The following is a 15,285-nucleotide window of genomic DNA, read 5'->3' as shown; positions in this document are numbered from 1 at the left end:
TAATGGTCTATACAACTGTATGAAATGAAATAAAATATATGTATTCTTTGTTTTAAACAAACTCTGGAAAACAGTTTCTGACTCGTTGTAAAAGCTTTTTTAAATTGCATAAATTACTTTAACCCTGTCAGCACAAGCATAGTTCACCTCCCCTTATTCTAGGTTTCTAAATAAGTAAGGGTTCAATCATAGAACTCGCAAGAATTTGCTCTAAACTGATTGGACTATAAAGGGAGTCTAGTTGTTGTGTGGGACACTGTCTGTTTTCTTTTCGAATTGGATACGGTGACATCAGCCCCTAAGGGATCCACTGGGCTCGGCATATACCTCAGCAGCCCCAGGCTCTGAACCTTTATCACTGAGCACACCAAAAAACAAATATTTCCCGGTTTCTTTGGACCTCATTGGAATGTCTTTTCTACTTGATTATTTTCGAGAACTTTGAGGAGATTCCCCCTGCCTGCCGCTACGCAATCGCAAATGGGCCCAAACATCTGCGGCCTCGCACTACAAAGCTTGAGCCCACATACCCAGAAAAGTCCCAAAACACCAGCCTGTTTTGTTGCCCCATCTCGCTGCTTGGGCACAGCAGGTACACTGTGTGTAACGTAGAGGTCTACAGCTCTTCTGACTTTGATGTATTTTCAGGGGCAACCAGTGACCTAGCTTAGGTTGCTGTGAATGTATTTGTCCGTCAGAGATAGTGTATTCAGTCCCATTTCCCTAACAGCTTTCCTGGCATTGGCTTGCTTACTTTCTTACTCCACTGGTAAGCCTTACACAGATTCACCAAAGCCAATCAAACTAGTCCTTGCTTGCAGTAATAAACTCATGAGTTCCCAAATGTGTACATCTGGCTACGAAGGAAGTTATTGCCCCAGGAGCACGGGATGCGTTATGTACACCAGGGACTAGAGAACATCAAAAGCGCCATTAAATGCAAAACCGTCCACCGCAGGCGCAAATCTCATGCATTCTGCATAAGTCACACTGCTAATTCACAAATCCAGCCACTTCATGGCAGAGCTTGGAGCTCCTTTGTCTTACCTAGGCAATACCTACCCATCATCTACACCACCTCCTGTTCTTGAGAGGGAGCCATCCAAGGAACCAGAATTTTGAATGCATTGACAAGACTGCAATTCATACAGTGGGTAGAATGTGTTGATGTGGAAATGTCCGACGACAGATGTTTAGCAGAATTGAAATATTTGCTTCCTTCTTATTATTACTACATTTGAAATTTCACCTAAGTACATTGCACTGGCAGGCCATAAAACCTTCAGCTTTTGTGCCTTTCTGGCCAGGACCTGCTTATTAACAGATACTGCAGGCAAGGCTTTGTCAGGCATCAAATCAGACACATTATTCAGATACAAACTCAAACCAAAACGATCGACCTACGTCACACATGTTGCTTCCGGTGTTTCAGGATTTCCGTAGAGGTAAACAAGAAATCTTTGTTGCATGCTTCACAGTGGTAATGTCTCTGAAGTGACGTTTTGGAGGAGCTCCCAGATGGCTCTTCGGATGTCACTAGAAGAATAAGAGAACATGATGCAATCAGACTGAAAAAGGTTACGTAACCGCTTCAGTAGCTATACTACATTGCTACTCTCCATACAGCCTCAGAATATTCTCTCTTGTGTCCTGAGGAACCTGGAACATATATAAAATAGGGCTATCCAGCTGTAATAAACGTTACACAATACCTAGTAAAGAGACTGCAAGAATCAGAAAGGATAAAACCTATTACAACTCTCTGTGGCATTCATAGAACATCAAAAGTGCCCAAAATATAACTACAGATATCACACCAAAGTAAATAAGTATAAAAGATTTAAGTTTGGTTAGGATTTTACACAGCAGAGCCTCCTCTGCTATTAAAAAGTGTAAGATCATTCCTTCACCAATAACTTTGTGATCGATCGTCTACTAACAATTGTTTTCTGTCCTGCATATAAACATTCAATGCCCCAACATTCTCGAGTATCCACATGGTTCGGGATTACAAATTGTGAGTAAGGACTACACCTCTCACTTTGACACATTCCCCCATTAGCACCTAGACTCCGCTCCTATGACCTGCTGAGCACATGGTTTCGCCTTAAAAGTATGCCCTGCAGTCACTCTTCCACATGCCCTGGTCAGTGTTGCCGTCTGACACATCACTAAACCTAATCCTCAAGACCCAGTGCTCAAAGGGTATGGTCATCAACTGTGCCCAGCGAACAGCGGGCAGGTCACTGTCCTACACATCTACACCCAGTACCTTCCTACACTTCCCAGTTCATGGGCACTGGGACCAGGTGTGGCCTTCAGTCATAAAACTGTGAATTTGTAAGCCCGGTTTGGTCTGCAAATCAATTAAGCATTTTATTTGCAAACCTAAGCTTACAATATGGCTAATGAACCTGGTGATGCAGACGTACTAAAAATTATCTGCTTCAATTTTTTTTTAATTGCTATGATCTGAAAAATTACTTAAGAGATTTATTCCAAAACACAAGCTCTGTCTTGCTTCCACGTTTGGTGTAAATCTGGCCAGAAGTTCTGTTGTAGCGGAGAGTAAAAATTGACAAGGGGATTTTGTAAGTACACTTTATAAAGTGACTTTATTTAATAACTATTTTGAACGGACTTACTAATCTGCCACATTTGGAACAAACAATAAAAGCTAAAAGCATAGAGTTTGTCATTCAAGGTACACTGTCAAAACACAGTGGATGTTCTGTCTGAAGAATTTAGACTTTCACTGACTATAATTCACTTGTAATACAGCAGACGGGACATTTGCCACGTTTTGGAAGGAGTACCCTGTTCACCAACCTCTAAAAAGGGTCTCAGGTCTCTACCAGACTTAGTGCAAATACTAGGGGTGGGAGGAATTTGCGCAGTCTCACTACGCAAAGCTCTGCGAAACGGTAAAAAACTCTGCGAGGACGCAAAAGTTCCACAAACACGTGGAATTGCTTGTTCCGCCCATCCACAATGCTTTTTTTTTTCTGTTTGCGAATACTGTTTGCGTGCTCGGGGGGGGGGGGGGAAATATCTAGCCAACACGCATTTTGAAAGCCCGAACAAGCAAAAAATTCTGAGAAGCAGTGGAATTTTTGGCAATTCTACGTTCTCAGCGGAATGCGAAATTACCCTAATTCCGCGAGCGGAACGGAATTTACTGCCCAGGCCTAGCAAATACCTCCAGCCGGTCGATGCGTAATAGTAAAAAGAACGTCACGTTTTCCTCTGCACACCATTCACCACATAACCACAGGTAAGCTATTTCTCTTAGAGCATGTGTTCGCAGGCGTGTGTGGCCATAGGTACAACACACACACACACACACAGGCGAGCATACACATATTGAAGAGCAAGAGAGGAGAATGAAGGGGTTAGAAAGAGTTAAAGAAAGGAAACCTAACTGTGCAAACTCTGCTTTAGGATTTAATATTAGATATCGCTGGGAAAAGCACATTTACAACAGGCAATTTATCGCACACGAAGGAGCTCTTCTCGAATTACGCCAGCGCGCCCCCGAGGTACTTAAACTCTTCTTACGCGCTTCCTGCTCGGCTTCCTGCGACTGCTTGCAGCTGTTCTCGTGGCTTATCCGCTCCATGGGCGTGAAAGGGAGGTAAAGGTCGCACCTAGGGCAGGTCCAGAATGTGCGCAAACATTCACTATATAAATCTGTCTCGCTCTGCGTAGAAGAGAAACAAAAGACATATTACGTTTTTTCAGCATGCTCCTGACAAAACAATGACCTGACAGCTAATTGACATCCACCTATTGTGAAGCTGGATTACACCTAGTTGACAAAATACCAAGATAAAATAATTAATACCTACAAACTTATAAAATTGCTGGAAGATGTTGAGTCATAAGTAGGCCTCCCAGTTTTTACAGATATTTTTCTCAGAAATACAGACGAAAAACAATGTGCAATAGTAATAATGCAGAAACGGGGTTATTTTTCATTCCTTTTCCCCGGGGGCTGCGTATATATTCAAGGCCACCCACTATGTCGTGAGATGAGATTTTAGGATTAAGCTGTGAAACCTTGTGGGGACGAGTAATGAAAACATAGTTACAAAAAAAATAATTCTTCTTTTGAGGGACTGCCAAGGCAATATCTGTGCAGATTGACAGTATAGGGAGATAACACAAAATACATATAAATATCAATAAGATGAGCAAACAAGCATTTGCAATGCAATAGGTCTCGCATTAGGAAAGTTTGAGCGATAGGTATTGTAAATGGCAAATGTTTTATTTAAGTGTTGGTTTTGAAAATAGCGAAAATAATAGCTTTGTCATTTACAATGTCAATAGTTTTAACTTTCGCAAATATGACACCTATAGCATTTGTAATGCAATATGTGTTGTATTTACATGACTTAGATGTATTGATATTACAAATAACAATGGCTTTAATTTTTTTAAATAATTAATACTTAAATAAAAGTTATTGTAATTTATAATGGCAATAGCGTAAACTTTTGTAAACAACTTTTGTGAAGATTATGTTCAGTGTATTTTATTGTGACAAAAATCCAAGAGCAGAAGTGAAATATTAACATCTTTTTGTGACATTTGTAATAAAGCTTGAAACATTGGTAGAACATATTTGAACCAGTTGTTGAATGGTGGCACAGATTGATGCTGTGGTGGCGCTGAGTGATGTGGTGGCGACGAGTGATGTTGTGGCGTTCAGTGATGCTGTGGTAGCGCATAGTGATGTTGTGGTGCCCCTGAGTGATGCTGTGGTGGTGCTGAGTGATGCTGTGGTGATGCGATAGACAGAGTGAGTGCGATAGATAGATAGAGTGAGGGCAATAGACAGATAGAGGAAGGGCGATAGATAGATAGAGGGAGGGCGATAGAGGGAGGGCGATAGATAGAGGGAGGGCGATAGATAGAGGGAGGGCGATAGATCGATAGTGTGAGGGAGATAGATAGATAGTGTGAGGGCGATAGATAGAGTGAGGGCGATAGATAGAGTGAGGGCGATAGATAGATAGAGTGAGGGCGAGAGATAGATAAGAGTGAGGGCGATAGATAGATAGAGTGAGGGCGATAGATAGATAGAGTGAGGGCGATAGGGCGAGGGCGATAGATAGAGTGAGGGTGATAGATAGAGTGAGGGCGATAGACAGATAGAGTGAGGGCAATAGATAGAGTGAGGGCGATAAATAGATAGAGTGAGGGCGATAAATAGATAGAGTGAGGGCGATAGATCGATAGAGTGAGGGCGATAGATCGATAAAGTGAGGGAGATAGATAGATGGAATGAGGGCGATAGAGTGAGGGCGCGAAGGGCCCCTGAGAACCCCTCAGGATGCTCTCAGGTCCTCTACTGCCCTCAGACACCATGGGCTGACCCTGTGACGCCTCCTGACAGCGCCCAGGGCCACCCTGACGGCAGGGCTCACCCACGGATTTCTAACTGATAGGGTTGTGACAGAATGCGGTTTGGCATAAGCTGTAGAAGCATATTCACCATGATAAATGGGGGCTTTGTGGGAGGATTATTGGAAGAAATGTAGTGGGAAATGAAGCATTAACATTTCTTTCCGTAACACTTCAAAAAAATATACTAAGGTCACCCCACGGATCTGTGCAACAATCAAAATTGTGCAACATATGTTGGTCGGTGGAGAGAAGTACACTTGTTGCAGCCAAGAACGGCAATCCCACGTCATCCGCACCACACTACACTTCCCATGTCGAAACAGAAAACTTTTCACACTTTTTATTTTGTTTGAATGACACTTATACATGTGAAAGCACCCGACGCGTCTATAGAAAATATTATGAGCCGTTACCTGTAAACGTAATTAATCTGAATAAAAGTTGCGCACATTTTCGATGCCGCCCGCCTTATCTCCTTGGACTGTGGGCTGCTATCTCTGGAGATAAACAGCCCGCGCTGCACACGCTCAGATCAAAGACAGGGGCCCAGAAAAACTGTAGCTGCACAGAGCAATCATTTAATCTGAATCACCTGACAAAATGAGCCAGGGCAGTCAGAGATTCAAGCAAAACAGCTTTCCCAAGAGTCAACAGATGACAACATACGGGCTCTATCTTCACGCTACCCTCCATGTCAGAAAGATTCTGGCAACAGCTGCAGCTAAAACAAGCAAAGGCAAAGTCAATAGATACAACGTTAATTAACTGCCAAGCCTTTTAGCTTTAATTTTTGTTTTGTAAAATGTTATGGGGGGGTAGACATATATATTAGCTATACTTAGGTTAAGAAACTATAACTCGTGGCCTAGAGTTACTTAACGGCACAAGTTAGAGTTTCTTCAGATAAATATAACTATATAACTATAACTGCCAAATTTCTATGATTTTGAATGGGTAAAATGTGAACCTAAGTATGACGTCCCTCTTACCTTTGTGTTTCAGTGAAATTCTACTGTTTTTTTTTTTAACATAAAGTAACACACTATTGAGGGGCTAGAGGGCCCACAGCAAGATGGCCACACTGTAATGCAGCTCTGCCAGTCAGGTTTAATAATGCGCTTATAATCATGGCACCTGCTGTCTACTTTACAGAAATCAGCCCAGCATCTGTATCAGGGCACTGGAGAGATGTTGCGGAGTGCTTTGGAAGTCTCCCCAGCTCAGGATTGGAGAAGAACTCCGCTTGAGGCAGTAGGATGTGCATGCGGTGCTGAGCTGTGTAGGTCTGCAGCCTGTAAGGCCTTGTGAAGCGGAGAGAGCCAGACAGAAGTAAGCAAGGAGGTGGGCGCAAGATGAGAGATTCGAGCCCCCGCTGGGAAGAAAAGCATACAGCAGGAACACTGCGAGACCCGTGAGCTGCTAAGGACCCCTGCGGCGGCCAGCATCCAGCTGGGGCCCAGCGCACCCCGAGCAAGGGAGCAAGCGGTGAGACATTAGTGGTAGTGTTGCGGCGAGCCCCTGTAGCAGCACGGTGCTGGAACATGGCACATGCAGTGCTGCAGGCCTGGGAGACTAGTGGAACGGTGAGTATGACCCGAAGCGCTGGGAGCTACTACGTTAGTCTGGACACTGAGGCGCTGAATGTCGCTTTGCTGTGCGGGAGGTGCCTGTGGCCTGACCCTCGTCAGTATCACTGGACCTGTTGTCAGGGTGGACAGCAGGACGAGAGGGCACGCTGGTCTGCTGAGACAGCCGTAATTGATTCACTGCAGCCTGTAGTTTTGCAAAACAGCGAGTCAGCAAACAAACTGTCTCCGCGGGGGAGGGAAAGCGAAAGAACGCGATATGCACGTTGTAGGCATGCCGTGAGCGTGCACATCAGCATATCCTGCGACTCGTGCCCAGTGGCGGTGCTTGCGGTCTTCGCCGCTGTCCTTGAGGAGTGCTGTGCGGCCCTGGGAGGGGGCCCCCAAATCAACAAAAAAAACAGGAGTATGGGGAGAGAAGCGGAGGGGGCTCGAGGCAAATTGCCGGTGCCTGCCCCCACCGTCTACCAACCCGTGAGGAGCACAAGAGACCCGGTGAGAGGGGTGGGGGGCTGTGTGTGCGTGTGAGCCCTTGGGGTGGTGGTGCGGGGAGGCGAGTGTGTGTGTGTGTGTGTGTGTGTGTGTGTGTGTGTGTGTGTGTGTGTGTGTGTGTGTGTTTGTGTGTATGCGCGAGTGTGGCTGTGTGCACGCGCGATTGAGACAGGCTGACTTGCAGTGAATGTGGGACAGGAGATGTGCACGGCGCCGGGCTGGGCGTGCGGGGCCACGAGGTAAAATCGCAGAGGGAAAGCGCGTGCACATCCCCTGTCCAACATTCCCGGCAAGTCCACAACAATAGGTCTTTCGCTGGACGCAGCACTTTTCGCTGCTAACACTAGCGAGACCTAAAAATGAAAACGGTTCAGTACAGACAGAAATGTTAAACAGGTCCTGGTAAAGCCAATAGGTCCGGCTTGCATTTGGAGTCATGACTAAAACATTGAAAAAGCATGCAGTGCTGAAAAACAAAACGAAAAACAACCGCTTTCTGCGCACAATGCACCTATCTATCTATGAGCTAAAAAAGTGATGACTGAGAAGTCTCTGTATTTTTGGGATGTAAAATATCACCTCATGAATTGCCATACAAGCACACCAGAAGTGGAAAGGTACAGCAAACAGTCAACAGCAATAGGCGAGAGAAAAAAGACTCCTCACGTATAAGCAAAAGCTCACTATATGTATATTTTAAAGAATTGGTACCAATAAGTCACACAGATGGATGATCAAGCCAAACCTAATATGTAAACAATAAAAATGGGACACATAAATATAAATGGTCAAACAGCAGCTACTGCATTTCACTTATAGGACCCAAGCATCAACCAAAATACCGGTCGAATCGGCCCCTTTCCGACCGGTATTTTGGCATTTGAGATGCATCCATCCCAAATGTAAATTCGCAAAATAGGTAATCGCAAAATTTGTGATTACCTATTTTGCAAATTCATTTAGTGAAATGCAATGTGCGATTCCCTAAATGCTATGCAGGAAGTATGGAAAAATTGCGAACCCTATTTAAGGATTCGCAAATTACCACCAACTTCAAGTTGGTGGTAATTTGCAAATCCTTTGAAAAATGCTCTTTTTTCATTTTTCTAAGTGCCATGTGGTGCACAAACATGCCCTTATGGCATGTATGTGCGCCACATGTGCACACTTACCTGAATTGGAGTGCATCAGGGTGGCCATTTGGCCCCCTATCACCTTTGCAAATTGCATGCGCAATTTGCAAGTACCTATTTGGTACTCGCAAATTGCGAATGCAATCCCATTCTTTCCAGAATGGGAAGTCATTCCTTAATTGCTAATCGCAATTTACAATTTGCAATTCTCAATTAAGGAATGTTAAAGATTCGCAAAAATATTTGCGAATCCTTCATAAAGAAGGCATTTCGATTACCAAATAGCAAATCCTTAAAATTCGCTATTTGGTAATCAAAAATGATTACCTTCAGGCTTTTGCCCCATAGTTCGTTATGCTTTGCCGCCTATTTTTGGGCAACCTTCTTTCCTTACACTAACATTGGTTGGTATGCCCATGTGACAACTTTTCATAGCATTACTTACAGTGAGACAATTATATGTGAGGAAGTTGGCCATCACGTGCCCCCCCTTGATGGGGTCTGGTTTCATCTCCGTGTCGCTGAACATTCCTGAGAGGGTGGGCATAGTACTGGAGCTCTGAGGGCCCACATACAGGTTCTGCATCTCCAGTCCACCCAGCCTTCGAATGCTGTACTTGCACTGGGCACATGAGAGATAAAGAGAAGCTTCAGTACATACAATAAAATAATGATTGCTTGAAAGCACTCAAGGGCTACCACAACATTTCATTCTGCAGTGGGTGAAGGTTGATCCTGAACCCTCGCTGCACAAGGCCCAGGAGTGCAAAATGTATGCCAAATTTTCACGATAACCACTGGCTTTTTAAACTAGAGCCATTTAGATCATTTATTTCATATGGTTATTGTAATATCGCATGGCTCTGGTAGGCCTGGAGCTAAGGTTAGCCACCCCTAAGCAAGGAAATGCCTGCATATAATGCTGTCACTTAACTTACACAATGGCTTATTCCAAAGTGATTGCTTACAATCATTTACTCAATAGGTTTTAAAGTTGAATTTAGTTTGTGGTACAGGATTTCAGGCCAACTACACCCCCCTGCTTCCTAAAAGGTCAGAGAAAAACCCATCTAAAAAGCATATGCACTGCTTATGACCTCACATGTTATTGCACTCATGACATGTAAAATGACATCATTGATGACATCGCTGATGAACTCTCACATGAAACCATTGATGACATCCTATAGGGTTTGTGTATTCCACATGCTACACCGGTGTCCAAATTTCTATTACCAATCTAGTGACAATGGACCTAACCTTTTACCACATGTTGGACATATAGCATATCTGTCAAGAAGAGCATGTAATATCATTGACCAGGGGTGGAGACGTGCGTGCAGGGGCGAATTATGAACACCACAGTGCCCCAGGTCAGAGGAGGAGGCAGAACTCGAGGAGGCTTCCTTTCATCTGGTCTTTTCTTTCTCATGACTTGCCATATATACCTTACATTCAGGGGCTGATATCCCCTGTTGAGGAGATCTGACCCCTGACCTCTGAAGAGTTTTCTTACTTTAAGACTGGACAAGTGTGAGTGCTCAGCTCAGTTCGGTGGAGCGGATCAGAGACTTGGTGACTTTTCATTGCGAGCTGACTGTGAGTGTCGATTACGTAAATTTGCTGGTTCCCCTATTGACACCTAGGGCCTGCTTGACTTCCTGCAGATGATTAAGTAGCACAGCTGGAGCGCACTAGCAACATACTTCTTCTTGTGGGGACCTGATGTTGTGTGGGTAAAGCCACTGCAGCTGTTGGCTGGGGATCAGAAGTCCCATATACCCCTGTTCTGGCATCATCCAACGCTTCCTGGCTGCGTTATTAAAGCACGACGTGGTCCTGCTGCTGTTGGGGGCGCATGACTTGCTGCAGCTGACTAAGTAGCGCTGCTGGAGTGCGCTACCAACATACTTACCTTTCCTTGTGGGGACCTGATGTTGCAGGGGTAAAGCCACCGCTGACACCTGGACGCTGGGAACCTCAAGTCCCATCTACCCCTGTTCTCGTGTAACCAACACTTCCAGGCTGCGCTATTAAATCACAATGTGGTCTTGCTGTGAGGGACACGCACATGCAAAGCCCGGGTCAAGGGCAGGCCCATCCACACGCTTTGGAGGCTGGGCTTGGCCGCCCCTCTAACATGTCTCTCACTTGGAGGTACTTTCTTTTTTTATTTGTTGGATCACCATAGATATATTTTCGGTTGGACCAGCCTTGATCTGGAACATTTCCTGGAACTGGTTTGTTTAACTATATGAACTACTGTACATCCAGGGCTGGAGATTTGGAGATTGTTTGGTTGGTGCCTGCCTCTATCTGCTGCAAGGGTCTTATGTATATGCTGAAACATAATCGTAATTGCTTTATCTATTCTGATTGATTAAATTATGCGTAAAAGAAAGGCGATGGAGGAGCCAAGTGGACCAAACAGAATTTAAAAAAGAAACAATCTTTAAAAACTGCAGAGAGTAATTGTGTCATAAATCGCATTGATGATTTACTGGTCGAGTGTGAAGAATTGCTTGCATCGGACCCAAACCAGCCTCCCCCTGTACCATTGGTTTTGGGTCCCCCTGATCTGAGATCACAACCAATACGAATCGCAGATATGTTTAGAAAATCCCTAAATCGATCTGTAACAGCGAAGCCGTTAGAAGCTTCAAATAGACCTTCAGACTTGGTTTTGACGTCTCCATCGTACTCGTCCCCACTCGATGAGGCTCTTCCATGCATCAACCAGTTTCATTCATTGCTTGAGCAACATGAGAAGTATTCAGCTACCCTACCTTTGTAGACCCCATCCCTCCAGCTGCTTTGATTATTTCCTCTTGTGCTAATGTGGCTTGTTATACCCTCCCCATCCCATTGTACAATGAAAGGCAGAGATGGGGGAGCTTAAATCCATTATCCGCCATATGTCAGATGTGTTAAACACATTTTTGGGGGACAAGGGTACTAATATTCCCACTAGCCTTACAGATATCCATCCAGAAGTTAATACTCATGCGATGAAACCCTCTTTGGCTGCCCTTCATCCAGATTCAGGTGTGGGGCTAGGTTACGGATGCGGGGGTCTCTTGACCCCAGGCTAGTGTTAGAACTGAAAAATGTCCTTCCCGGGTTAGGCCTCCGGACACGTGTCACCCTATTCAGATGCCTAGTATTGATAGAGCTGATAAATCCAACAACTCTTGGGTTAATAAGGGTTTTGGACAAAAATCTGCTCTAAATTATGATCAAAGGAATAATGTAATAAAATATAAAATGTTGATGGTTAAGGTCCCATGACTCCCCTTTGATGTGACATATGAAGCTGAGGTCTCGCTATAAAAAAAAGTGACCCATTCAATTAGACATGTCAGGGGATGTTGATCGATTATTTGTGATGACATTCTCAATGCCCAAAGGTATCCTTCAAAATATCTAACTCATGACACAATCGAGCTTACTCAAAGAAATTAAGTGTTGGGTGACAATTTTGTGACCTTTGCCTCCAGGTCCTGTCCTCTTCAAAATTGCCCTATTCAATTTAAATATTGTTGGTCAGGCAGGGACTCTCATTTCGCCATGCAGCAATCCTAGGTGAGGTGGATTGACTTAAGTTAGGGACACTAGTCATCACCCTACTAATACTATTTGTGTAACATCAGTGTACCCAATTAGGCAGGCAGGGGTATCAGTTAATGCATCATCATTTCATCTGCCTCCCTTAGAGGTTTTGCATTTAAACGATTCAGTCATTGCCTATCAACCATTAGATAATTCTAATGCTAGTGTCACTGTGCAAACCACTAACGTAAACCTGGTAGTGGATATCCCTGCCCCTCAGGTGCCTACCCAAAGTAATGCTTCTAATGCTATGAAGCCCCCTTTAACCAGTATATTATGCTGGAATGTGGTTGGTATTAGATCATAATTGGACCATCCAGACTGGCTAAAATTCATTGAAGATCATGATATATGCATGCTACAAGAGACTCTGAGCATAGACCCTGTTTTGAAACCAGGCTACTTGAATTATTATGTTCCTGCAAAAGTGAGCGCGGCTGGGGGAGCTTCTAGTGGACTAATTACTTGGGTTCAAGCTTCCCTTATCTGTAATATCATCCAACTAGATACTGATTCTCCGGATATACTGGGATTTTATTAACGCTCAATGATGTTTGTGTTGCTATGTTTAATAATATATGCTGGGGGGGGGGTTATCTAGTATCTAAAACTGTGCAAACCTTAGAGAGCTATTTATATTGAGCATTGGTGTTGAAAAGAGGAAACCCAGCTGCCAAGGAACCAAACAACTATGTTTCCCCGATTGAATGGTTTGATCATTTAAAAAATCTTTATTATGATGGCACTGTAGTTTTTGATGAGAATACATTTTTGCCTCTTTCTTCTCTGAGTAATAATGAGGCTCTATTGATGTGTCCGATAAATTAGGTTCCCTTAAAGCTACTTCAAAAAGCATTAAATGAACTTCGTCTGGGCATGTATGGTGTGCAACGAAAGTGTCAACGTCAAATTTGTTCCAAAAGCAACAGTGAATCCGAGTAGCGTCGCTCATTAGCGACACCGATATGATGTCAGGGCCGCCATGAGGAGGGCCGCAGTGCAAATTTGACGTTGACACTTTGGTTGCACACCATACATGCCCTGATGAAGTTCATTTCATGAACGAAATGCGTTGGCTGATGTTTGTGTCTATGCATTTGGATATACCTAAATAAAGATCTTTTCACGAAGAAACTGATCAAGCTTCATTACTTACTTCATAGCACCCTGGGAGTGCACCGCTCCATTGTTTTAATAATTTTTAAGAACCATTATCCGTTTGCCACCCAGCACACCTCTACAACCTTTGACCTTGGATATGGGCATAAAAACGGGTAGAGGGTAAATGTAAATTACGTCAGCTGCTGTTTTGGAGGCGCCTTTGGTCAACCTCCGAGCTGGCTCATTTCTCCACTGCACTCCAGGATGTAAATGAGACAGACCATTTCCATAAGATTCATTGGCTTAACCATATTAAGAGGTCTTTTGCTTCCTAGGACTAAATGATCTATGGGAAAACACTCTGGGGTGCCCTATTCCTTCTCAAGAAACATGGAACAGGCTCTCCTGGGAAAAAAACATTGTCTGATGAGGCTCACAAAGCTGCAAGTACTACTTCGACTAGTGAATTCCTGGATTTAAAATCATCATGTGCGTACGAGCAGTTGTGGGACATTATTACAGTACCATCGGATAGAAACCCGTATTATCAATTCAGAGAGGGCACCCTACAATTTAAACAGTTCACTTGCAAATGGGAGGTTACCGAATCTTCGACCTGCCATGCATGTAATTCCTGTAAGGAATCTATAGCCCAAGTATTTTTGTGTGTTCTGTGTAAACACATTCTTTGCAGAGCCATCTCAAATCTCTGTTCTTGGCTTGGCCTTCATGGATCACCCTATTAAAAGTGGTATTAAGTGCAGTGACAGGGGCACATTACATGTAGATGCTGTGACACCTAGCTACTCCAACTGAGGCAGCTGAAAAATATACCAATAGCCTTATTTTCATTCATCTGTTGAATAGAATCCCACACCAGTTCTCTACTAAACATTATACCTTGATTTTCATGAAATCCACTAGGTTCCCAGCTAAGGTAGACATCCTTTTCTTCTGGCTCCTCCATGCATCGTCATCATAGCCCTTGTTGTGCTTATTTCCTAAGCGTGTGCTAATTACTTTTTCCCACGAGGATCGAAGTTGGACTGTCAAAGTCAGAAGTTCCAGAGCAGTCTCAGCAGCACCAACAGAGATCTCAATCCATCCATCTGCAACAATCCTGCAGCAGTCAGCGCTTGTGTCTATCGAACGGGACAGTAATAGCAGAGCCTGGAGTAAAGAAAATAAATGTAAGCTGATAAGAAGCAATAACCACCTTTGCTGAAGACTCCGAAATGCAATCTCCGTAACAGTCAATTGTAACATTAAAGAGGGCAGAGCATATATCGTATTTTTAGGTACTCGATATAGTGCAGCACCATCTCTGCCTGCCACAAAGTGGTCTACAGAAAACATTTGTTCTGCATCATCATCATCTCGAACATAGGGGCATATATAGGTAATTTCCATTTTGCGAGTCTCAAATAGCGATTTTTAAGGAATCTCTATTTGAGAATTGCAAAATGGAATGTAGGTAAAAAAAAACGCAATTTTTTAGCGAATTGCTAAAATTCCTTAATTGCAATTAGCAAATTGCAAATCGCAAATAAGGAATGAGTGTCCCATTCATTCCTATGGGCCAAGAAGCCCATAGGAAAAAATGGGGATACATTCTCAAATTGCGATTTTCTAAGAGAAAATCGCAATTTGAGAATCGCAATTCCAAGGGTGCCAGGGTGTCCAAAGGACACCTGTTGCACCCCTGGAATGTGCCTGTAAGTACATGTGGCGCACATACATGCCCTATGGGCATGTCTGTGCGCCCCATGGCACTTTGGATTTGTTTTTAAAATGCATTTTGACAGGAAATCGCAAAATACCATCTACTTGGAGAAGGTGGTATTTTGCGATTCCTTAAGCCAAAATCGCATTTTAAAAGTCACCCCTACATAGCATTTAAGGTATCGCAAAATTGTGATTCCTTAAATGCTTGAGCAAAATAAGGAATCGCA

General features: G+C 43.7%; 1 protein-coding gene across 2 annotated transcripts in view; it reads right to left on the bottom strand.

Moving 5' to 3' along the window:
• The window catches only part of DHX34 (DExH-box helicase 34), a 418,314-nt gene that overhangs the window by 51,033 nt on the left and 351,996 nt on the right, over positions 1–15,285 (bottom strand). For both annotated transcript variants that reach the window (XM_086938485.1, XM_086938486.1), the window contains exons 14-17: positions 14,234–14,503; positions 9,069–9,245; positions 3,559–3,700; positions 1,405–1,536 (exon numbers count right to left, since the gene is read on the bottom strand). In XM_086938485.1, the coding sequence (XP_086794611.1) occupies positions 1,406–1,536; positions 3,559–3,700; positions 9,069–9,245; positions 14,234–14,503 (720 nt within the window). In that variant the 3' untranslated portion in view covers position 1,405. The remainder of the gene's footprint in view (positions 1–1,404; positions 1,537–3,558; positions 3,701–9,068; positions 9,246–14,233; positions 14,504–15,285) is intronic.

This window comes from Lissotriton vulgaris, chromosome 9, assembly GCF_964263255.1.
Source record: "Lissotriton vulgaris chromosome 9, aLisVul1.2, whole genome shotgun sequence".
NCBI lineage: Eukaryota > Metazoa > Chordata > Amphibia > Caudata > Salamandridae > Lissotriton > Lissotriton vulgaris.
The sequence above is the reverse complement of the archived record's forward strand: the minus strand, read 5'-3'. Positions and strand labels throughout refer to the sequence as shown.